The 26,537-nt window shown below is 37.8% G+C and overlaps 1 protein-coding gene across 2 annotated transcripts in view; it reads right to left on the reverse strand.

The window, feature by feature from the left end:
* Positions 1-554: 554 nt before the first annotated feature.
* Positions 555-26,537, reverse strand: part of ZNF461 (zinc finger protein 461) — a 37,509-nt gene continuing 11,526 nt past the window's right edge. For both annotated transcript variants that reach the window (XM_077773752.1, XM_077773753.1), the window contains exons 3-5: positions 23,750-23,876; positions 22,848-22,943; positions 555-1,942 (exon numbers count right to left, since the gene is read on the reverse strand). In XM_077773752.1, the coding sequence (XP_077629878.1) occupies positions 555-1,942; positions 22,848-22,943; positions 23,750-23,876 (1,611 nt within the window). The remainder of the gene's footprint in view (positions 1,943-22,847; positions 22,944-23,749; positions 23,877-26,537) is intronic.

Below are 26,537 nucleotides of genomic sequence, written 5' to 3' on the forward strand. Positions count from 1 at the left end.
GGAGCAACACCAACCTAGTGGCTCTCACAGATTTGTGGGAGGGGAAGAAATTGTTTTCACTTTATTTCTGCCACTTCACTGGTTTCAGTGAAAACACTTATTTTATAAAATTTATTTCCAATACTGGTTATTATAATAACTCAGAAACAGCATTGGAACTAGAGCAATTTTTACCTGTTAATAACTTTTCCATTTTCCTGCTTGAAGTATTTTTCTTTAAAAAAAATTTTTTTTAATGTTAGTTTTGATAAAGAGAAAGACAGAGTGAGAGTGGGGGAGGGGCAGAGAGAGAGAGGGAGACACAGAATCCGAAGCAGGCTCCAGGTTCTCAGCTGTTTAAACAGAGCCCGACATGGGGCTTGAACCCACAAACCATGAAATCATAACCTGAGCCTAAGTCAGATGCTTAACCGACTGAGCCACCCAGGTGTCCCGAAGTTTTGTTTTGTTTTGTTTTTTTCTCAAGGATCATTGAAATAAATCAATACTAATGAAATTCAGTATTTTACCAACTTTTAAATTAAAAAAAGAAAATGTAAATTTCAAAAATAATTTCATGATGCTAGACTAGGATGGGGAGAGAGAAGAGGAAACTTTACTGGCATCTCAACAGTATGAAGTGTCTGATGTATATTAAATTGTAAGCCATGATTAAAGGCCTTTCCACAGTCATAAGGTTTCTTCCCAGGATGAATTCTCTGATGGTGTGAGAAGCTTGAATGATAGCTAAAGGTCTTTCCACATTTCTTACATTCATAGGGCTTCTCACCAGTATGTATTCTCTGATGTTGAATAAGGTGTGAATGAAGTCTAAAGGCCTTACCACATATCATACATTCATGAGGTTTCTCACCAGTATGAATTCTCTGATGTCTTTTGAGATGTGAGCACTGTCTAAAAGTCTTCCCACATTCCTTGCATTCATAGGGTTTCTCACCAGTATGAATCCTCTGATGTAGGGTAAGTTGTAAGCCATCACAAAAGGCCTTCCCACATTCACTACATTCATAAGGTTTTTTGCCAGAATGAATTTTCTGATGGTGAGAGAAGCTTGAGTGATAGCTAAAGGCCTTTCCACATTCTCTACATTCATAGGGTTTCTCACCAGTATGAATCCTCTGATGTATGGTAAGGTGTGAGCGATGCCTAAAACTCTTCCCACATTCTTTACATTCATAGGGTTTCTCACCAGTATGGAGTCGCAGATGTTCAGTGAGTTGAAAGCCACGAATAAAAGCCTTCCCACACTGCTTGCATTCATAAGGCTTTTCACCAGTATGAAGTCTCTGATGTTGAGTAAGCTGTGATCGCTGCCTAAAGGCCTTACCACATTCTTTACATTCATAAGGTTTCTCACCAGTGTGAATTCTCTGATGCAGAATAAGTTCCGAGCCATAATTAAAGGCCTTCCCACATTCTTTACATTCATAGCGTTTTTCGCCATTATGGATTCTCAGGTGTTTAAGTTGTGGACAATGAATAAAAGCCCTCCAACATTCCTTACATTCATTGCACTTGTTACTATTTTGAATTCTCTGCTGAGTAAGGTATGACGTATTAAGAATTTCTGCACATTCCTTACATTCAGAAAGTTTTTCTTTAGTATGGGTTCTTCTGTGATCACTAAAAAGTAAATGGTAACTGAAGTTTTTTCTACATTCTTTACATCCATAGATTTTCTCTCTACTATAAAATTCCTGAGTTAGTAAAGAATGTTGGTTAAATGCAGGCATGTGTTCATGGCTGATAACATATGGCCTGAAATAGCCCTCTTTTTCCTGTTGTGTCTCAAATGGAGTATTGCATTCCCAAATATCTCTGAAAATGGATTTCTCAGGATTATGACTTTTTAATTCTTCCATGATAGACCATCGGGATGACTCGGTCTCATAAATATCTCTTTTTGGAGATAACTTCTTGGCCTCACACCTGGACAGCAAGTCTGAAAGATAACAAACATACTTTAATTGCTTGTTTTGTGTGAGAAGAAAAAATATCTATAGTAGCAAAGAGAGATAATTGAAAATAATTCACAAAGAAGATGAAAGTCTTGGAGAGCTCTAAAATATCATCATGCAACTGAATGGAAAAAAAAATGGTAAGGAAAACACAGAAAAATGAGAGCTCATAAGAGAAAGTGAGGGAGTTAATTAACAAACCAAGTCAATGGTTTTTAAATTTTTTAAAGATTTTATTTTTAAGTAATCTCTACACCCAACATGAGGCTCAAACCCACAACCCCAAGACCAGGGGTCACACACTCCACCAACTGAGCCAGCCAGGTGCCCCAATTGTTCTGAAATTTTGATCTACCTCAGGGTTTACTGTAATTATGGACGTTTAGGAAACATTCTCGATCAAATGAATCCATATCTTCCAGAGATGGTTTTAGAATGAGATCAATTGAATCAGAATTTACAAAAGCATATGTTTAACACTTTCCACCAAGCCAAAGGATTATGAGATGGAGACTGCTAATTGTCCCCAAATGTCTATTATTCCCCTTTAATATCTGGATTTAACCAATGGTTTTTAGTTGAGAACAATGCTGTCCAATATAAACGCTGCATTTCCCAGGTTCTTTTGCAGAAGAATATGCCATGTAACTGGATTCTGCCTTAAAAAAAAAAACCATAAATATTATATAGTAGCTTCTGAAAGTTTAAGAGCCAGCTGGCCCATGCCCTGTATCTTTATTCTCCCATTTCCTCAGACTCCACTGTGGATATGGTGCCATGTCACATGATGGCTTTGCAGAGCAGAACTTCCACTACAGCCTGGACTGTAATGCAAAAGAAAATTAACCCATTATGGTCTAAGCCGTTATTACTTTTGAGTCTCTGTCACATGCAGCCAAACCTATAACCAAACTAATGCAGCTTCCTATTGAACTGAAATTTAAAAATCCAATTCTTTAACATGAGAACAAAGGGCCTCTGCCGACTTACCAGACCTCATTTTGAGTTCTCTTCCCTTTTATCCATGTGCTACAACATTAATCTCCTTTCAACAATTAGGACATTCCAAAGTATTTCCTATCTTAGAGCCTTTCAGAGGCTGTTTCAGAAGAAAAGGCTTAAGACTGACAGCTATATAAAGCATTCTATTCTAACACAATTTATTTTTTCATTTTCCTAATGATGACATACGGGTTGTTTTCAATTGTTGGCTATTACGATTAGTACTGCTATGAACCTTCTTGTACATTTCTTTTGGTGGAAATAGGACTCCTTTCTACTAAATGTATATATTTTTAAGTGAAACTGTTGCACACAGAATATGCATTTGTTCAGCTTTGGTTGACACTGTCCAATAGTTTCCTCATTTTCTCATCTAACTGTAAAAGAGTTCCAGTTCCTCATGTCCTCCCCCACACTTGTTATTGTCAATCTTATATTCAGGAATCCTGGTAGAAATGTCATGATACTGCATTGTGGCTTAATTTGCAATTTCCCTGATGACTAGTGAGGTTGAGCACTTTTTCATATGTTTATTGGCCAACTGGATACATTTTTTAATAAAATGCCAACTCAGGTCTTTTGTCCATTTTTACTGATTGTGTGTGTGTGTGTGTGTGTGTGTGTGTGTGTGGTAAAATTTATATAACATAAAATCTACCAGTTTCATCATTTTGAAGTATACAATTCAGGGGCACCTGGGTGGCTCAGTCAGTTGAACATTCGACTATCAGCTCAGGTCATGATCTCACAGTTCATGGGTTCAAAATCCGTGTTGGGCTCTGGGCTGAATGCTGGCTCAGAGCCTGGAACCTGCTTTGGATTCTGTGTTTCCTTCTCTCTCTGTCCCTCCCCCACTTGCACACTGTCTCAGTCTCTCAAAAATAAATAAATGTAAAAAAAATTTTGAAGTATACAATTCAATAACTTTTTTTTTAATAGTTTATTGTCAAATTAGTTTCCACATAACACTCAGTGCTCATCCCCACAAGTGTCCTCCTCCATGCCCATCCCCCCCTCCCCCCACATCCATCAGTCCTCAGTTTTTGTCAGCATTCAAGAGTCTCTCATGGTTTGCCTCTCTCCCTTTCCCCTACCATTTCCCCCCTTCTTCTCCCCCTTGTTCCTCCGTCAAGTTCCTCCTAATCCTCCTATANTCTGGCCATGTGTAGCAACATGGATGGACCTTGAGGGTGTTATGCTGAGCGAAACAATTCAATAACTTTTAATACATTCTCAATGTTGTGGAACCATCAGATCACTAATTCCAGAACATTCTCATCATGCCAAAAAGAATCCCCATACCCACAGTGATTTCCTATTCCCCTATTCTCCCCAGTCCTTGGCAACCACTAATCTGCTTTGTATCTATATGAATCTATTTATTCTGGACATTTCATACAAATGGTATAATTAAATATGTACCTTTTGTGTCTTTTTTCACTCAGTATGTTTTCAAGGATCAACCAGGTTATAATATGTATCAGTACTTCGTTCCTTTTTTATGGCCAAGTAATATTCCATTGTACAGATATACCATCTATTGCTTATCCATTCATCAGTCAAGGGTCACTTGAGTAGTTTCTGGATTGTACAGTTCTTTTTTTTTTTGTACGAATTCTTAATATATTCTGAATATAACCAACATATTGCAAATATCTTCTCACACTCTAGGGCTGGCAATTTCACTCTCTTAATAGTATGTTTTGATGAATAGAAGTTCTTAATTTTAAGGCAGTCTAATCTCAAGGTCATGAAAATATACTCATACTATATATTCTAGGAGCTTTTACTATTTTACTTTTCATATATAGATCTATGATTACCTAAATTAGATCTTAGGATATGAGGAAGAAATCAAGATGCCTAAGTTTTTTTGTTTTTAAAAAATTTAATGTTTCTTTACTTTTGAGAGAGAAGGACAGAATGTGAGTGGGGGAGGGGCAGAGAGAGAGAGGGAGACACAGAACCCGAAGCAGGCTCCAGGCTCTGAGCTGTCAGCACAGTGCCTGATGCAGGGCTCAAACTCATGAGCCATGAGATCATGATCTGAGCCAAAATCAGATGCTTAACTGACTGTGCCACCCTGACGCCCCTAGATGCCTAGTTTTTCATATAGTTATCCAATTGGCTCAGCACCAATTTACTGAAAATACAGTACTGCCTACCTTTCTCTGTAATCCATTCCAATAAATATTTCAACTCCCATAATTATTTTGAAAATTTTCTAGCTAAGGTCACTAACAAAATCACTTTGCCAAAATCACTGCTCTAGTGCTAGTCATCACTCTACTTGACTCGTTGGCAGTATTTGACACAAATGATCAATCCCTCAGCTTCCTATATACCATATTCTCCTAGTTATCTTCCTACCTTTCTCTTTGTATTCAGTTCCCCCTAGTGCATACTCTCTTACTACCTGACCTCTAAATATTAGAATGTCCCAGAACCCAGGCTCTGGCTAGCCATCAACTTATACTCTTTCCCTATGACAGGTCTGGGTTAAGTTCTAGTCATATACTCCTAAGTCTTAAATTTACAACTCTAGATTTAAAAATTTTTTTAAATTTATTTTTGAGAGAGTACAAGTAGGGAAGGGATACAGAGAGGGGAAAGAGGATCCAAAGTGGGCTCCGTGCTGACAGCAGCAAGCTGGATGTAGGGCTCAAACCCACAAACCATGAGATCATGAACTGAGCCAAAGTTGGTCACTCAACTGACTGAGTCATTCAGGCACCCCTATAACTCTAACTTAAAAAAAAACAAACCTGATTGTGGCAAAATATACATAACATAAAATTTAACATTTTAACTATTTTAAAGTATATAATTCAGCAGTGTTAAGTATGTTCACGTTTTTGTACAACCAATCTCCAGAACTTTTGCAACTTGCAGAACCCACCATTCTACTTCTGTTCCTACAGATTATTCTAGATACTACATATCAGTGAAATCATACAGTATCTGTCTTTTTGTGACTTGTATATTTCACTTAGAATAATGTCCTCAACATGCTAACCCACGCTGTAGTATGTGTCAGAATTACTTCCCTTTTAAGGCTGGGTAACATTACATTATATATAATATATATGTGTGTGTGTGTACGCGTGTGCACACACACACACACACATTTTGTTTATCCACTCATCTTTTGATGAACACCTAGGTTGCTTCCAACCTTTGGCTATTGTGTATTGTGCTGCCACTATATACATGGGTATACAAATATCTGTTAAAGTTGCTGCTTTTGATTCTTTGGGTTATATATCCAGAAGTGGAACTGCTAGATCTTTTAGTAATTCTATTTTTTATTTTTTGAGGAACCATCATACTGTTTCCCACAGTGGCTGTACCATTTTACACTCCCACCAATACAAGGTTCCAATTTCTCCACATCCTCACCAACACTTGTTATTTTGGTTTTTGACAGCAGTCATCCTAATGGATGTGAGATTCATTGTGGTTTTGATTTGCATTTCCCTAATCACTAGTGATGTGAGCATCTTCTCATGTGCTTGTTGGCCATTTGTTTATCTTCTCTGAAGAAATGTCTATTAAAATCCTTTCCCCAAGTTGCTTGGTTTCTCTGATGTTGAGTTGTAAGATTTCTTTATACATTCTAGATATTAACCTCTTGTCAGATATATGATTTATAAGTGTTTTCTCCTATCCCATAGGTTGCCTCTTTATTTTATTGATTGTGTTCTTTTATGTGTATACTTCTAGTTTTTATCTTACCTGAGTTCCACATTAATCATCTAACTGCCTACTTGAAATCTTCAAATATGATGTAATAAGTATCTCAATCATAACTTGTCCAAAGAGAACTTTCAATTCTCCCTTTTTCCATACACTAGCTTAAACCATCTCAGTAAATGCAACCACCTTTTACCAGTAGGATAAACCAAAAGCCTAGTTCTTTAATTCTTATCAAGCTTACAATCCATTAGCAAGCATAGTCAACTTATTCTTTAATATGTATAGTAACTTCTGATCAGTTGTTACCACCATGTCTATCACAGTCTGAGCTACCACTATTTTACTACTGCAGTAGCCCTCAAATTGGTGACCTGCTTACTTTCTTGTTCCACTAAGCTAAGCATATCATATCTAAATGACATCATATAACTTTTGCTTTCAAATCCCTTTAACAGTTTCCCATGACATTAGACAAAAAAGATTCTTATAATGGTCTATAAGGTTCTATATTCTTTGTTTTCTATTTACCCCTCTGATCAAAATTTGTAGGTGCAACTAAAGCTGCAGGTAGCAGCAAACTTATGGCCTTAAATGCAAATAGAAAAAGGAAATCTTAAAATGTATCATCCACATCCTGCAACCCCAGGGGCAGTGATGTGTTGGTGAAGATTTAACAGTGGGATCTCTGAAAGTAAATAAAAAGATAAACAGATAGATAGGTGACAGATAAGCAAATAAATAAATAACAAGTCCCTGAAAAAATAAAAATAAATGAATCATCTAAACATGTATCTCAAGAGGCTAGGAGAAGAGCAAACTAAAATCCCAAAAAGTAGAATAAAGGAAAAAATAAAGATGGGGCAGAATAAATGAAACAAAAAGAAACATATAGTAGAGAGGATTCCAGCAAGACTGATCAAGAAAAATAGTCTATCTTCCTTACAGATTATATGTGTACAAAAGAAAAAAAAAACTACAGTGAAGAAATACGGCAAACACCAGCCAAGCCAAGTGAACAAAGGTAACATCACCAACAATGGGACAGAATGACATTATATGCCTCCTTAACGATACACTGAGAAGGATATACCACTAATGCAATAATTTTGCCAAGAATGTATAACCTGAATTCAATAAGGGGAAGAACATTCTATAAACTGGTCCACATCCTTCAAAAGTACCAATGTCATGAAATACAAAGAAAGGCTGAGGAACTTTTCAGATTAAAGTGAAGAGAAATGTAACGTGAAATCCCAAATCAGGTGAACAAAACAATGTTGGACTAATTGGTGAATATGAATACAGATAATACATAATAGTTTTGCATCAATGTAAAATTTCCTGAATTTATGAAATGTAAGAGAATATCCTCATTCTCAGAAAAGATAAGCTTAACTACTTAGGGTAAAGAGACTTAACAGAAATGAAATAATAAAGCAAACATGGCAAAATATTAACAAGTAGTGAGTCTAGGGGAATGGCATATGGGAGCTCTTCTGCTATTCTTGCATCTCTTCTCTAAGTTTAAAATTAATTTAAAATAGGGGTGCCTGGGTGGCTTAGTCGGTTAAGCGTCCGACTTTCGCTTAGGTCAGGATCTCGCAGTTCGTGGGTTCGAGCCCCGCGTCGGGCTCTGTGCTGACTGCCAGCTCAGAGCCTGGAGCCCGTTTCAGTCTGTGACTCCCTCTCTCTCTGACCCTCCCCTGCTCATGCTGTCTCTCCCTCTCTCTCTCCTAGAAATAAATAAAACATTAAAAAATTGAAAAAAAATTAATTTAAAATAAATTTCTATCTTATAAAAGAGAGACAGGAGATACAAATACCTAATATTACAAGTGAAAATGGGGACATTATTACAGAAAGAAAGTCATACCCTCATAGAGTTACATACTAGTAGAAGTAACATCCAATAAATGATTACTAAATCCATCAGTGTGTCAGATGGGGGGGGGGAAGGCTACAGAAACATACATTAAGAAGGAAAGAGATATAGTTCCAAATAATGGAAGTGAAGTATAATTTTAAAGTAGTGAGAAAAGCCTTACTTTTCTGACATTTGAGGGGAAAAAAACTGTAGGAGAGAAAACAGTGATGGCTACCCAGGGAAAGAGCAATCCATGAAGAGAACATAGCAAGTCCATAAAATGAAAGTTTCATAGACTTATTAGAGAAATAGTCAGGAGATTAGGATAGCTGAAATCAAGTAAGAGAAGACAGAGACCTGGAGACCAGAGAGATTCAATACAAATCTAATAAAACCCCTATGATGTTGCTTGAGGAGCTTGAAAAACTGATTCAAAAACATATTTGGAAAAACAAAGTTTAATAACAGCCAAAATACTACTGAAGAACAAAACCAGAGAATTTATCCTGCCTATGATAAAGACATCATAAAGACTTAAAAATTAAGACAATGTGGTATTTACACAGGGTTTGACCCACAGAAAGATTAGAAGCCGACTCATATAGGAAGCACTACAGATCAGTGATGAAAGAATAATTTAATAAATGATATTAGAACAATTAGCTATAGATATAAAAAATTACTCTGGTCCCTTATCATACACCGTAAGTACACAAACTCTACATGGGTTAAAGACGTGCAAGTTAAAGGAAAAACTATAAAGCTTATCCAGTATGATCACAACAGCCAAGCTGTATGCCTGCAAGAAGTCAGCTGTATTTGTTCTCCGCCCTGTCAGATGAAGTGAATATGAAAACTGGTTGTTTCACTAAGCTGTTTAGGAAAGACCACATAATGGCAATTATTTAAGAAAAAGCAAACCAACAAACAAAACAACCCTCAAACAAACCTGCTGCTAGAAAAAGATTGGTGGTGGTGGTGGTGGTGGTGGTGGTGATGTAAAAATGAAGTACTCTAAGGTGCCTGGGTGGCTCAGTTAAGTGTCAGACTTGTGATTTCAGGTTTGTGGGATCAAGCCCTGCATAGGGCTCTGTGATGACAGCATGGAGCCTGCTGGGGATTCTCTCTCTCCCTTTCTCTTTGCCCCTGCCCCCTGTTCTCTCTCTCAAAATAAATAAATATACTTAAAAAAAAAAAAGTACTCTGCACACACACTGTCGTTATGATCTCCCACCTCTTTAAAGAAATCAAACCAAATATCACAGAAAATTCATAGTCTAAATTTCCTTCTTAAAAGATTTAAAATCTCAATTACAAAGATAGTGCACTGTTTCCTGCTTCTCCCTTAAATAAAATCAAAAACTCTAGAAATTAACTATCACCCAACAATAAAATAATTTTGAGAGCTGAAAGGAAGAAGGTTTATTGATTTGGATTCTCTGGACTTGAGGAACTACCAGATGGCGAGTTCTCTTGGTTTTCTTTTCTGTTTTTTCCTTTTTTTTTAAATTCCACTACAATTAACACAGAATGTTAAATTTGTTTTAGGTGTACAATACAGCGATTCAACAATTCTATACATTACTCACTGCTCATCACAATTAAGTGTACTCTTAATCCCCTTCACCTATTTCACCCATCCTCCCACCCACCTCCCCTCTGGTAACCATCAGTTTTTTCTCTGTATTTAAGAGTGTTTTTTGTATCTTTTTTCCTTTGTTTTGTTTCTTAAATTCCACATATGAATGTAATCATATATTTGTTTTTCTCTATTTCATTTAGTATTATACTTTCTAGATCCATCTATGTTGTTGTAAATGGCAAGATTTCATTCTTTTTTATGGCTAAGTAATACTCCATAGTATATATACACCACATCTTCATCCATTCATCTGTTGATGGACACTTGGTTTGCTTCCATATCCTGGCTATTGTAAATAATGCTGCAAAAAACAAAGGAGTGCATATATCTATTCAAATTAGTGTTTTCATATTCCTTGTGTAAACACCCAGTAGTGTAATTACTGGATCATATGGTAATTCTATTTCTAATTTTTTGAGGCAACTTCATACTGTTTTCCACAGTGGCTGCACCAGTGTGCACTCCCACCAATAGGGCAGGAGGGTTCCTTTGTCTCCAAATCCTAACACTTGTTTTTTGTTTTTTATTTTAGCCATTCTGATAGGTGTGGAGTGGTATCTATCTCATGGTGGTTTTGTTTTGCATTTCCCTGATGATCAGTAATGTTGGACATCTTTTCATGTGTCTGTTGGCCATCTGTATGTCTTCTTTGAAGAAATGTCTATTAATATCTTCTTCCCAATTTTTAATTGGATTATTTGGTTTTTGGCTGTTGAGTTGTATCAGTTCTTTATATATTTTGGATACTAGCCCTTTATTGGATATGTCATTTGCAAATTTTGGTAGATTTTCTTTTAGTTTTGTTGATAGTTTCCTTTGCTGTATAGAAGGGTTTTTTTTTGTTTTTTTTTTCTTTTACTTAGACAAAGTCCCAACAGTTTATTTCCCTTGCATCAGGAAATAGATCTAGAAAAATGTTGCGATGGCCAATGTCAGAGAAATTACCGTGTTCTCTTCTAGGATTTTTTATGGTTTCAGGTCTCATTTTTAGGTCTTTAATCCATTTTGAATTTATTAACATGTATGATGTAAGAAAGCAGTCCAGTTTTATTCTTTTGAATGTAGCTGTCCAGTTTTCCCAACACCATTTGTTGAAGAGATGGTCTTTTTCTCATTGGATATGTATGCCTCCTTTGTCCTAGATTAATTGACCATACAATTGTGGATTTATTTCTGTATTTTCTATTTTGTTCCATTGATCTATGTGTTTAATTTTGTGCCAGTACCATACTGTTTTGATTACTACAGCTTTGTCATGTATCTTGAAATCAGCTATTTTTTCTTCAGATACATTTCCCCCCCTTTTTTCCTCTTCTTCTGGGACCCCAAAAATGTGAATATTATTATTCTTGATGGTGTCACTGAGTTCCCTTAATCTATTTTCATTTTTTGTAATTCTTGTTTCTTTCTCCTGTTCAGCTTAATTGCTTTCCATTAGTCTGTCCTCCAGGTCACTGATCCATTTTTCTGCTTCCTCTAGTCTACTATTTATTCTATGTAGTGTATTATTGAGCTGAGTTCTTCATATCTGACTGGTTCTTTTTAAATGTTTTCTGTCTCTCTGTTGAGGGTTTCACTGAGTTCCTCCATCCACTCTTTTCACAAGTCCAGAAACTTTCACAAGTTTATGACCATTACTTTAAACTCTCTATCAGGCATATTACTTATCTCCATTTCACTTATGTCTCTTGCTGTGATTCTTGTCCTGTTCTCTGATATTCCCCTAACACTTTGTGTCTGTTTCTATGTGTTAGGAAAGTCAACCATGTCTCCTCTTGAAAGTGGGGGCTTATTTTCTTTATAATGTTCATTCACCTATTTTGAAAGAGAGAGACAGAACATGAGCAGGGGACGGGGAGAGAAAGAGGGAGAGAGAGAATCCCAAGCAGGCTCTGCACTGCCAGCATAGATCCCAATGCAGGGCTTGAACTCATGAACCTATGAGATCATGGCCTAACCCAAAATCACGAGTCAGACACTTAACAGACTGAGCCACCCAGGTGCCAGGAAGTGATGGCCTTATAAAGAGGTCCTGTTCTTCCCTGCAATACAGTGTCCTCAGTTTACCAGAATCTGGCACTTTAGCGGTGTCTGCTATGTGTGTTGCATGCACCCTATTGCTGTGGCTGAGCCATGTTTACCTTCAGTCTAGTCATCTGCAAAGGTTCTCTTTGCCTGTTCTGAGCAGAGCTTGGTGCCTATGTTGTTAGTCGGCCAGTCTGGGGCTGCTTTGGGCTTGAGCTAGGTTAAACCAAGTGTTTGCCAGAGATGCAGTAGCACCAAACTTCAGGTCACTCTCTTTGTGTTGTTCTCTGAGAAGTTTTCATTGGTGGGCAGGGCCAACAGTCAGACCAGATGTCAGTCGCCTGCCCACTGCTGGGGCCAAGGTCGAACTTGTGTGTGTGGATATCTTCCCCTGTTCCCAGGACAGGAGTCACTTTGGAGAGGTGCTGGCTCCTGTTGGAGGCACTTACATGCTGTCATGCTTGTGGCCCCAGTTTGGAGAACTCCTGCCAGGCCAGGCTGGAGGGGCAAGATCCATAGGAGAATATGGGGCAAGGCACACAGTGTGAGCAAGGTTTGCACTAGTCTGAAGTGGAAGAGGACCTGTAGCTACTCTAGAGAACTGCTAAGGGCAAGTTCACTGTTAGCAAAGGACAGGGCATGTTGTCCTTAGCAAGGTAGGTGGAGAGCGTGCATGCTGTTCTGGCTCCCACAAGTATCCATACTGGGGGTCAGGGAGGGAAATGGTGCCCACCAGCTCTTTTGTTCTTGGAGAAGTCTCCCATAGGTCCCTGTCCCTCTAACACACATTCCGAGATTAGCAAATAAATCTTCCTATGTACCCCAGGTGTTTTTCATATTGCTGCTTCTATGCCATATCTCAGAAGGGCTATTTGTTATGCAGTCTCTTTAAGGGTGGGGATTCAGTTTCCTATCACCCTTTTTGTTCTCCCAGAGTTGAGCCTGCTGAATTTTTAAATATTTTTTTATTTTAATTTTTTAAAATTTATTTCTGAGTAAGAGAGACAGCGAGAGCAAGGGAGGGTCGGGGGGGGGACACAGAATCCAAAACAGGCTCCAGGCTCTGAGCTAGCCGTCAGCACAGAGCCCAACGCCGGGCTCGAACCCACGAACCATGAAATCATGACCTGAGCCGAAGTCGGACGTTTAACCAACTGAGCCACCCAGGCACACCAAGCCTGCTGAATTTTTAAGGTTCCAGGTGTTAGGTGTCACTGATTCAAGAACTTGTGAAGTTACGCCCCTCTGGCTTTCAAAGCTAAGTATTAATGGGGATTCATCTTCCCAGTGTGGGTCCCCCATGCCTGGGATGCCTAGGGTGGGATCTGCTCCTCTTCCTTGTCATTGCCTATGATGTCCCTCCCTCCAGCAGACATTCTTGCAGGTCATTTTAGCTCCTGCTCACATTTCCGCCCTTCCCACTCTTTCTAATGTGGTAGCTTCCCTACATTTAGCTGTGGACAGTCTGTTCTGGCAGTCTTCAGGTCATTTTCTGGATTATTCACACTGATGTGGGTGTTATCTAGGTGTATCTGTGGGACAAGGTGAGCTTAAGATCCTCTTATTTCACCATCATCCTAGGAAGTTTTTCCCTGGATTTTCTTTTTATCTTTCATATGCCCCCATAATGGGCACTGGACAGCAGGCCCGCAAGCAATAACAGGTATACATGTGCACATACACACACATCAAGAGAAATCTACGCTATCTAGCCAAAAGGCCAGGAGCAGGGAAGCCCAACAGACTTAGTGGGATTCCTAGCACTTGCTCCCTAGCAACAGTTTCATCAGCTGGCTGCAGAAGCAGGAAGAATTCTCAGTGACTGATCTACCACTAACTGCAGCAAGAGAAACTCTCTTGATATACAAGCCCCCACTTCACAACCAGAGCACTGACAGATCAATTTACCCAGAAAGGTACTATTGGCAGAGTGCTGCATCTCCCTGTCCTCTGCCCAGTGACATAAGGAAATCCATAACCAGTGGCTTCTGTATCTCAGTGAAGCTCAGTGTATAGGGCTTCTGCCTCCCTCATCCCACAGAAGGCAGCCCAGCTATACTGGGGATCCACAGAAGCTTTCTGTCTCTGCAGATAACACCATCAGGGATTGAGCAGGAGGGCCAGGAGTACCAGAATATAAAGCATATCAGAATAGTATTGAAAGAGCTCTGAAAACTAAGCTGCCATTAGAACTAAAGGCTATAAGAGTAGGCAAGATCTATACACTAAGCCTAACAGCATGACTTCCTACTAAAATAGGAGATTTAAATAGATTTAAGCAGAATCAAGACTCTCTTGGGGCACCTGGGTGGCTCAGTCAGGTAAGCGTCTGACTTCGGCTCAAGGTCATGATCTCATGGTTCATGAGTTCAAGCCCCACGTTGGGCTCTGTGCTGACAGCTGGGAGCCTGGAGCCTGCTTCGGATTCTGTGTCTCCCCCTCTCTCTGCCCATCCCCCACTCATGCTCTGTCTCACTCTGTCTCTCAGAAATAAATAAATGTTAAAAACAAAATTAAAACAAAAAAAGATTCTCTTAACATAATAACTAAAATGTCCAGGATACATACCAAAAGCCAGGAAAACCAAAATCAGAAGGAGAAAAGACAATCAACTGAGACCAAAGCAAGATTAATTAGATGCTGAAACCACCTGACAAGTATTTTACAGTGGTCTTCATAATAAGGCATTGACATCAATTACAAACTCTCTTTTAACAAATTGAAAAAAAACCCAGACTATTTCAGAAAAAGTAGTACTGATATAAAAGAAATAAGTGTAATGAAAAATGTAATCGCCATTATAAAAAGATACACTACATGGTCTCTAGAGTAGACATAACAGAAGCTAGAAATCAGTGAAGTTAAAGACAGAATTTATTTAATCTGAAAAATAAAAATAAACAGACAAAGAAAAAATTCAGCCTCATTCCCTATGGGACAATAATAAAAGATTGAACATTTATATCACCCAAGTCCCAGAAGGAGAGAAAAAGACTGTGGGACTGAAAAAGTATTCAAAGATATAACAGTTGAACTTCCCAAATTTCATTTAAGACACAAATCTATAGATTTAAAAAACTCAGCAAATACCTAATAAGATAAATCCAGAGACTCAAAACCAGCACACTCATGGCTGAAAACTAGACAAAGAAAAAAATATTTAAAATAGAAACATACATTATATATTGATGATTAAAAAACACTAAAAGAGGGGCGCCTGGGTGGCTTAGTCGGTTAAGCGTCCGACTTTCGCTTAGGTCATGATCTCGTGGTTCGTGGGTTCGAGCCCCGCATCGGGCTCTGTGCTGACTGCCATCTCAGAGCCTGGAGCCTGTTTCAGTCTGTGACTCCCTCTCTCTCTGACCCTCCCCTGCTCACGCTGTCTCTGTCTCTGTCTCTGTCTCTCTCTCTCTCTCTCTCTCTCTCCCCCCCCCTAGAAATAAATAAAACATTTAAAAAAAAAAAACACTAAAAGATGGGGCAGCTGGATGGCTCAGTCAGTTAAGCTTCTAACTTCGGCTCAGGTCATGATCTCACAGTTTGTGGGTTTGAGCCCCGCGTCAGGCTCTGTGCTGACTGCCAGCTCAGAGCCTGGAGCCTGCTTCAGATTCTGTGTCTCCCACTCTCTCTGACCCTCCCCTGCTCACGCTGTCTCTCTCTCTCCTAGAAATAAATAAAACATTTAAAAAAAAAAAGAAAGAAAACATTTTTTGAAAATTTAAAAAACAAACACCAAAAGACTGGATTTCTCATTTGAAACCATGGAGACCAAGAGCAAACACCACAATAGTTTTCAAATACTAAAATAAAAGAACTGTCAACCTCAAATTCTACACCCAGTAAAATTATTCTTAAGGAATGAAGAAATAAAAGCATTCTCAGACAAAGGAAAACTAAGAAAATTTGTTGTTGCAGATAGATCCTTAAAGAGTGGCTAAAGGAAGCTCTTCCAACACAAAGAAAATGATAATAGAAGGCTGAGACCCACAGCAAGGAAAGAACAATAGAATGGGCAAAAATAGAAAAAAAACGTAATAGGCTATCCTTTACCTCATGAGTTTCTTTAATCTTATTTTATGGTAAAGCAAAAATTATAACACTGTCTCATGGTAGAAGAAATACTTTAAACAATTATACTAAAGAAGTGGAGGGGCGCCAGGGTGGCTCAGTTGGTTAAGTGTCCGATTTCAGCTCAGGTGATGATCTCACAGCTCGTGAGTTCGAGCCTCGTGTTGGGTCTGTGCTGACAGCATGAGTCTGGATCCTGCTTCGGATTCTGTGTCTCCCTCTCTCTCCCCCTCCCCCACTCAGTCTGTGTCTCTCAAAAATAAATTTTAAAAAATTTAAAAAAACATTTGAAAAATTAAAAAAAAATAAAGAAGTGGAGAGGGTAAAGGGACCTAAATTCATGTAAAGTTTCTACATTTCACTTGAAGTGGTAAAATGTCAACATCAGCAGGCTGCAATAAGTATGCACAAATATGCTAATACCTACAGCAAACAATAAAATAAAAATAAACAAAAGCAATATATTAAAAACATAAATCAAAATGGTACACTAGAAATGTTTGAGTAACTCACAGGTAAGCAAGAAAAAAGAAACAATAGAAAACATCAAAATGGCAGACATAAGCTTTAATATAGCAATAATTTTTTCAAGAATTATTTAAAAGGTAAATGGTCTAAATCACCAATTAAAAGACAGACATTGGCACAATGGACACATAACATGACTCAACATGGTGACTATAAAAAACTTATTTCAAACATGATATAGGTAGGTTAAAAGCAAAAGTAGAAAATTATATATCATGTACACATTAATTAATCAAAAGAAAGCAGAAATTAAAAAAAGAAAGTAGAAATAGCTATATTAATATCAGATAGAGTAGACTTCAGAATAAAGAAAACTAATAAGCACACAGCTTCAAAATACATGAAGCAAAAACTGATATAGCTGAAGGGAGAAAGAGACAAAGCACAATCATAGGCTGGGGACTCAAATACTCTACTCTCAGCTACTGACAGAACTACCAGACAGAAAATCAGCAAGGACAGAGAAGAACTGAACAAGACTATTAACAACAGGATGTAATCAACACATATGGGACATGCCACCTAACAACAGCAGAATACACAATGTTTTCAAGCACACAATGAACACTCCCCAAGACAGACCATACTCTTAAGTCATGAAGCAAATCTTAAATTTAAAAGAATCAAAATCATCACAGATCAGTGATAAATAGTCACTGATTTAACCTTGCCCAAAGAGAGATCTGGCTTTAGTCTTCATCTCCAGGGAGAAAACCTCTACAAAGAATGTCTGTTTAGGACCACCGCTACCAGATAGTCTAACAATGGGATTTATGATGTAGGCTTTGAGCCATGTGATGTCATTTCTCCTCCAGAGAGACAGGAGTCCAAAGGTATTGGCTCTCCCTCCTGAGAAGCTGGAAACTAAAGGTCAGCCACATGGGCAGCCAACCCAGAGCCCAATAAAAGTTCTGCACACCAAGATTTAGGTGAGTTTCTCTATTTGGCAATAATCCTACATGCATATGATTATACACAGTTGATGGGAAAAGTTACCACTGTCTGTGACTCCATTGGGTGAGTACAACTGGAAGCTCTATGGCTCTGCCATGTGTTTCTTCCTTGGCTGATTTTAATCTGGAACCTTTTACTCTAATAAACTATAACTGTGAGGATGATAGCTTTCAGTGAATTCTAGGAGTCCTTTTAGTGAACTATCTAATCTAAGGGTAGTCTTGGGAACCCCTGAATTTCCTTCTGGGGTCAAAAATAAGGGAAGACTTGTGGATTGTTCCCTCTTTCACATGAGGCCATAATGGAATCAAACTGTATGTCAATAAAAGAAAGGCAATAGGAAAATCTCCAGACATCTCCGAATAACTCACTTTGAAATAATTAATGAGTGAAAGAGAAAGTCTCAAAGAAAAAAAAATTGTAAAGATTGAGGATACACACACACACACACACACACACATCCTTTATGTACATGGATATATATAATGAATTTATAAGAATAAGAAACTACATATAAATTTACATTCATAATCCTGAAAACTTAGAATGGACCAACTCCTTGAAAATCTGAATCTATCAAAACTCAGCCAAAATGAAACAGGTCATCTGAATAGTCTGATAACCATGATAGAAATTAAATTTATAATTTTAAAGATCCCAAAAAAGAAACCTCCAAGTCCACATGGTTTCACTGAAGAATTTTACCAAACATTCCCAGAATGTTGTACACAATTTCTTCCAGAGAACAGAAGAGAAGTGAACACTTCCCAACTTATTTTATGAGGCCATTATTACCTGATACCAAAACCAGGCAAAGGCAGCACACACAAAATAACTGCAGACCAACATCTCCCATGAACTTAAATGATACATAATGATTAAGTGGGATTTATTCCAGGTATGAAAGGCTGATTCAATTTTCAAAAATCAATGTAATCTATCATATCAACAACAAAGGAAGAAAAAAAATCACATGATCGTAGTAATAACCATTTATGATAAAAAATAAAAAGCTCCCATGGCATTAGGGAAAGAAGGGAACTTCCTCAACTTCAAAAAGAACATCTACTGGGGCGCCTGGGTGGCTTAGTCGGTTAAGCGTCCGACTTTGGCTTAGGTCATGATCTCGCGGTTCGTGGGTTCGGGCCCCGCGTCGGGCTCTGTGCTGACTGCCAGCTCAGAGCCTGGAGCCTGTTTCAGTCTGTGACTCCCTCCCTCTCTGACCCACCCCTGCTCACGCTGTCTCTCTCTCTCTCCTAGAAATAAATTTAAAAAAAAAATTTAAAAAAAATAAAATAAAATCCTTCTTTAAAAAAAAAAAAAAAGAACATCTACAAAAAACCTAGAGCTGTTATACTTTATGGTTTATGGTAAAAGACCAAATCCTGAATGCTTTCCCTCCAAAACTGGGAAAAAGGATGTCCATTCTTACCAGTCTTATGCAATATAGCCCTGGAAGTTCTAACTATTCCAATAAGGCAAGAAAATATAGGGCACAGATTGGAAAAAAAGGAATAAGTTATCTATTAGCAAATGATATGACTGTCCACAGTAATGAATCTACAAGGAAATAAATGAGTAAGGTCGAAGAATACAAGATCAACATACAAAATCAATTTCTTTTTTTTTTTTTAATTTTTATTTATTTCTAGGAGAGAGAGAGAGACAGCACGAGCAGGGGTAGGGTCAGAGAGACAGGGAGTGACAGACTCTGAAACAGGCTCCAGGCTCTGAGCTGGCAGTCAGCACAGAGCCCGACGTGGAGCTCAAACCCACGAACCGCGAGATCATGACCTAAGCGAAAGTCAGACGCTCAACTAAGCCACCCAAGCGCCCCTCAATTTAACTTCTATACATTGACAATAAGCAACAGCCAAAATAAAAGGGCAATACCATTTATAAATGCTCCCAAAAAATGAAATACTTAGGTAAAAACTTAATAAAACATGTATAGAATCTATATGACAAAAATGCTAATAAAAGAAATCAAAGGAAAATACTTGAAGAAACAGGATGTGTTCAGGGATTGGAAGACTCAACAGAGTATAGATGTTAATTCTGTAACATCATCTACAGGTTTCACATAATTCCTATGAAAATGTCAGCAAGTTTTTTTGTAGACAAAGACAAGCTTATTCCAAAATTTATATACACTGAAAAGAGCCCTAAGGATAGTCAAAACAATTTTGAAAAATAATAAATTAGGAAGAATCAGTCTTTCCATTACGAAGGCTTACTTACTCAAAGGTTTACAGTAATCAAAGTATGGTACTGGCAGTGGGTCACAAAGATCAACGGTACAGAACAGAGAACTCAAAAATGGAGCCACACAAATGTGTCCAACTGACTTCTGACAAGGGTGAAAAATCAATTCAGTGGAGAAGGGGATAACTTTTTAAATAAATGGTGATGGACCAACTGGACATCCATAAGAGAAAAAAATTAACCTTTACTTAAAGTCTTGCATATGCAAAAATGAACTCAAGATGGTTCACACACTTAAATGAAAAATGTAAAATTATAAAACTTCTAGAGGAACATAGGAGAAAATCTTTAAGACGTAGGACTAGGTAGAATGTTTAGATTTGACATCAAATAAAAAAATGAAAACAAAAACCCCTCATAGCTCATATATCCAACAAAGGCCTACCTAGAATACATAGAGAACTTTGAAAATTCAAGAGTAAAACACCAAATGATCAAATTAGAAAATGGGCAAAAGACATGAACATACATTTCTCTAAAGAAGATACACAGATAGCAAATAAACACAAGAAGATATGCAACATTTTCTATTAAGGAAATTCAAATTAAAACCACATTGAGATATCACTACCCATCTATGAGAATGGCTAACATGACAAACAGATATAACACCAAATGCTGGCTAGGATTCAGTGAAACCAAATCACTCGTACAATCCTGGTGGGAATATAAAAATCTTTATTCCAGACTTATTTTCATGAAAAAACTTTTACATGAACATAAGGAACATATATAAGTTCATGTTAATGTTTGTATATATAATTATAATTTATATAATATATGTATTCAGGTAATATATATATGATATAGAAGGAAAAAAGCCAATTTCAAAAGGACACATACTACAGGATTCCATTATATAACATTCATGAAATAACAATAATTATATAGATGTAGAACAGAGTAGTGGTTACCAAGGGTTAGGAACAAGGGACCAAGGATGGGTGTAGCAGTAACAAACAGAAGGGAGCCTTATGGTGATGGTACTGCCTAGTATTCTGACTACTGCAGTACTCAAAACTGCACAGAGGTGTGTACACACACATACAGACACACATACACACACACACACGAATGTGTGTATAATTAGAGAAGTCTGAAAAAGTTCTATGGATTGTACCAATATCAATTTTTCAGGATGATGCTGTATTGTTGTGGAGGATGGTAACACTAGGGGAGACTGGAGAAAGGGTATATGGGACTTCCCTACACATTTCTTTGCAAGTTCCTGTGAATCTACAATTATTTCAAAATTGAAAGTTTTAATTTTTCTTAATGTTCATTTATTTTTGAGAGACAGAGCATGAGTAGGGGAGGAGCAGAGAGAGAGGGAGACACAGAATCTGAAACAGGTTCTGGATTCCCAGCTGTCAGCACAGAGCCCGACATGGGGCTCGAACTCATGAACTAGGAGATCATGATGTGAGCCAAAGCAGGACGCTTAATGAACCAGGCCACCCAGGCACCCCTCAAAATTAAAAGTTTTAAAAAAGAAATCACTACACCTTTGCAAAAAAAAAAAAGGGGGGGGGCATGGCCAAGCATCAAAAATTGATAGAATGACATCTTTAAATGAAAACAAAACACTTAGGGGAGTATATATCGTTTTTCCATGATTCCCTCCACATTAGTTTCTTAGAGCTGATTTAACAAAGAACAAAGCTGATGTGGCTTAAAACAACAGAAATATACTCTTTCACAGTTCTGGAGCACTAATACTGAAGCACAGATATCATCAAAGACCTCTAATGTATAGAACAGACCTGCTCTTGGCCTCCAGTACCCTACACTTTCCTAGATGATCTCCTTCCTTTCCAGTCATCTCTCTGCCATCTCTACTTCTTCAATGCGATTTTCTTTAACTTTTCCAATTTCTAATTACTCTTACATATTCCTCCTATAACATTAGAACATATGTTCTTGATCCACTATCGTTAACATTTAAGAAAAGGTATTCCTGTCACCCAGTAAAGCAATTTGTAGGCATTTTTTAAATTAATAAATACTCAGGGCGCCTGGGTGGCTTAGTCGGTTAAGCGTCCAACTTTCGCTTAGGTCATGATCTCGCGGTTCGTGGGTTCGGGCCCCGCGTCGTGCTCTGTGCTAACTGCCAGCTCAGAGCCTGGAGCCTGTTTCAGTCTGTGACTCCCTCTCTCTCTGACCCTCCCCTGCTCACTCTATCTCTCTCTCCTAGAAATAAATAAAACATTAAAAAAAATTAATAAATACTCTGTTGATTGTGTCCTTTGATGAATAGAAGTTATATATAAGTCTGGTATACTCCCATTTGTCTATTTTTGTTTTGGTTATCTATAACTTGCTTGGTGTCATATCCCAGGAATCACTGCCAAATCCAGTGTCATGAAACTTTCTCCCTAAGTTTTCTTCTAGTTTTGGGTCTTACATTTAGTTCTTTGATTCAGTGCTTGCTTCGGCAGCACATATACTAAAATAGTTCTTGGATTCATTTTGAGTTAATTTTTGTATATGGTATAAGGTAAGGGTCCAACTTTATTCTTTTGCATATGGATATCCAGTTTTCCCTACACCATTTGTTAATGATACAGTCATTATATACAGACCACTGAATGGTCTTGGCACCCTTGTCTGAAATCATTTGGTCATATATCTGAGGGTTTGTTTCCAGACTTTCTATTCTATTCCACTGATTTATATATCTGTCTTTATGCCAGTACTACTACACAGTTGGTTTACATAGTGTTGTAATTAGTTTTGAAATCAGATTTTCCCTAATGTGTCTAAAGTAACCTTACCAGCCCAACATTTTGACCACTTGGCCTAATCCTTGAAACAACTTCCTGTTTCCTGATCATTGCTCACTCACCTGGGCACTGTTTTCCTGTCACTTCCCTCATAACCATCCAGGGCTCCATCCCTTGCTCTAATGAAGAAATCACAGCTGGCTTAGAAATAGAAAGTCCTGGTTATAAGAAAAGACATGCAGATGAGGTAGAAATCAAAGTACCCAAATACAATGATTCAGAATTGATCAAAATAAATAAATAAACTACAGCACAACATGGTACTTGATAAAGTCTACAGAGGAAAAAAAAATTAAACACTCATATTTAGGTAAACTCAAGATTAAAAAAAGCACACACACAAATAAATAGGTGATAAAACGCTGTTTAAATTAGATAAGCTTTCTGTCTCTACTTTACTATGAGGGAGAAAAAAAAACAGCTTCCTGAGTATCCTTATTTCAGATATTTTTCAATGATATATGAAAAGTTCTTAGATTGTAACTCCCAAATGCAAATTGTTTAAAAGGGAGTACATTAGTTGTAGGAAATAGAAGTGTTCATTTGAGCACTAAACAGTAAGTGATATTTCTTGATCTAGCCCACTGCTACATTAATTGGGAAAGTTATTTAGTTTTAACCTGTGCGAGGGCACCTGCAGGTTTAGTATAGTGGAAATGAAACAAAAGATGAAGTGGTTTCTTTGACCATTGCACTAATAATTAATATTAAATAATTAAGCATAAGCTTTACTGGTACAGAATTCCAATTCTGTTTTTTAATCATCAAGGAAGAACGTCAATTCTAAGTACCAGAGGAAGGTATAAGGATGGGGAAAATGAAGGTGTACCTCTATCTAGGTGTGTTCATTTCTATGCAAAGAGAAAATTCATCTAGTTATTTGAAAGGTAGCCCTAAAATCATGGAAAAGAAAGCAGAAATTCCAAGAAACACATTCTAAATTATAAGAGGCAGATAATTTTACCCAGTGAAACCAAGTTGCTATAGTTCTCCAACATCACATCTTTGTACAAACTCCTCTGCGTAGGGTTCAGGCATTCCCATTCCTCCTGAGAGACATCTATAGCCACATCTTTGAACATCACCAACCCCTAAAATGACAAATCACAGTACTATTTTTGAAATTATAATAAATATTTTTCAAAAGGAAGGAGAGGTGCTAAAGAAAACATGCAGGACAGTGGTAGTGTATGCAGTGTACAGCGAGCATAGGCAAAGGTTGGAAGCTTGTGACATCGGTCAAAAAGGGATTCAGGGCGCCTGGGTGGCTCAGTCGGTTAAATGTCTGACTTCGGCTCAGGTCATGATCTCATAATTCATGGGTTCAAGCCCTTTACCAGGCTCTCTGCTGTCAGCACAGAGCCTGCTTTGGATCCTCTGCCCATCCCCTCAATTGTGCTCTCTCTCTGTCAAAAATAAACATTTTTTAAAAAGGGATTTATTAGGACTAAAGCAGAGTGCCTACTCGCTCTTAAAAATTCAATTTCTGCAGACACATCCTCTCACACAGGGCGGAAAACCGTTAGTCATCTAGAAATTTAAAATATAAGTAGAGGTGGGGCGCTTGGGTGGCTTAGTCGGTTAAGCGTCCGACTTTCGCTTAGGTCATGATCTCGTGGTTCATGGGTTCGAGCCCCACGTCGGGCTCTGTGCTGACTGCCAGCTCGGAGCCTGGAGCCTGTTTCAGAGTCTGTCACTCCCTCTCTCTCTGACCCTCCCCTGCTCACGCTGTCTCTCTCTCTCTCCTAGAAATAAATAAAACATTTAAAAAAATTAAAATAACTAGAGGTTCCCAACTAAGTTAAATAGCTGGACATTTTTTAATCTTTCCAGATGTGTTATGAAAACCTCCACCTTGAGAAAAAGGACTTGAAGATTTTTCTTCATCATTATGACTATTATGTCATAAGCATTTTTTACTTTTCATGCAAATTCTTTACGAGATATCCAGTATAGCCTGTATTTTCCAAGGACAGAGATAGAACATTTCCCATCCCATATACTCTTCTTCAGTGTAATCTTGACATGCCCCCACACCATTGGTATAGGGTCTATGTTCTCTGCCCTTGAACCTGATCCTGGGAAAACAGGCTAACTTACTCAACTTATAAAGTACAGCAGAAATGACTACGTGACTTCTAAAGCTAGATTATAAAAGTGTCTCTCTATCCAGTGAGAACCTACACCAATTCCCATAACGTACGTTTGAAAAAGTATTTATTGTGGAAAAGTTCAAAGACTTCCTATATGTGATTCAATTTACCATTTCTCCTGACCACAGCATTTCCTGTGAAGACATCTTAGTTAGGTGGCTGGTTTTTCTCCTACAGTCTTACTCTGTCCTCAATCTCACACCATCATCTCTACTCTTCACTGCTGGTGCCAACTGTCCCTCCTCTAAATTCTAATGTCATCATTTCATTAGACTATACATCAGACTATACGCATTATTTCTACTTTGTACAGTGATTTGCTGACATCCAGATTTTTGCCCCTCAGGAATTTTAGCTCCTAGCTCAGTGCCGCTATCTCCAATACTACTGCTATATTAATTCTCAGTAATTTCAAATATCTTTATAAGTATTCCATCTATTATCCTGGCCTCCCATTTCTCTCACCTCCTCTCCAATGATCTTGCCTTCCACTCCAGTTCACTCTTTATGTCACTACCCTAGACCTTATCATGAATAGTAACTGCTACATCTCTAAAATATCAAGTGTCCTTCTCTCCGGTCACCTTTATTATTATTTTTTTTTTATCTTTTATTTTATTTTAGAGAGAGAGGGAGACAGAGGATCCAAAGTGGGCTCTGTGCTGACAGCAGAGAGCCCAATGTGGGGCTTAAACTCACCAATGACGAGATCATGATCTAAGCCAAAGTCAGATGCTTGATCGATTGAGCCACTCAGGTGCCCTATCTTTATTTATTTTTTTTTTTTAAGCTTATTTAATTTCTTTTGAGGAGAGAGAGAGCATGCACACATGCAGGGGAAGGGCAGACAGAGAATTTCAAGCAGGCTCTGTGCTATCAGAGCGCAGTCTCTGGTCACTTTTACATTGTCACCACACTCATACCTCTTCTCTCCTTACCCAACTTAAATTCTATGCTGAACTAATCATCTAACTTTGTAATGACTGCTAAGGTGAACTGCCTTTTCATACTTGCTTCGTAAAGCCTGAATTCTAGATAAATCTAATCCTCTTTTTACTCTGTCACTGTATCTATGTAGCTAAATATGACTAGAGAAAATCACTAACCTTAATGACAGGTTTTCATTTTTATATTTTATTTTCCTTTCTTAAATGGTTCAAAACAAAAAAAAAAAGATAAACATTCAGATGTCTTACTCCCACCCCGTCCTTTTCATTGTCTCCCATCTCCTAACCCCTAATAGATGTGCAATTTTATAGGTTTCTTTGTATGTCTTTGCAATGTTTTTAAGCAAATACAAATATATATATATGTATTCTTTTCCACGCTTTTACACAAAAGGTAACATACTATAATATACACATTGTTCTGTATTTTATTTTTCAATTCTAAGGTTAATGGTTTCCTTATTTTTCTGTAAGTACATGTCATCAATTTTTTTTGTATTTATCATAGTTTATTTAACCAAGCATCTATAAATGGACACTTGGTTGTTTCCAGTCTTCTGCTATAATAAACAATGGTGCAATGAATACTTGCATAAATATGTCATTTTTTATACATATAGGTATATCCATAGCAGAAAGCCTCAGAAATTAG

This window comes from Crocuta crocuta, unplaced genomic scaffold, assembly GCF_008692635.1.
Source record: "Crocuta crocuta isolate KB4526 unplaced genomic scaffold, BGI_CrCroc_1.0 scaffold267, whole genome shotgun sequence".
Taxonomy (NCBI): domain Eukaryota; kingdom Metazoa; phylum Chordata; class Mammalia; order Carnivora; family Hyaenidae; genus Crocuta; species Crocuta crocuta.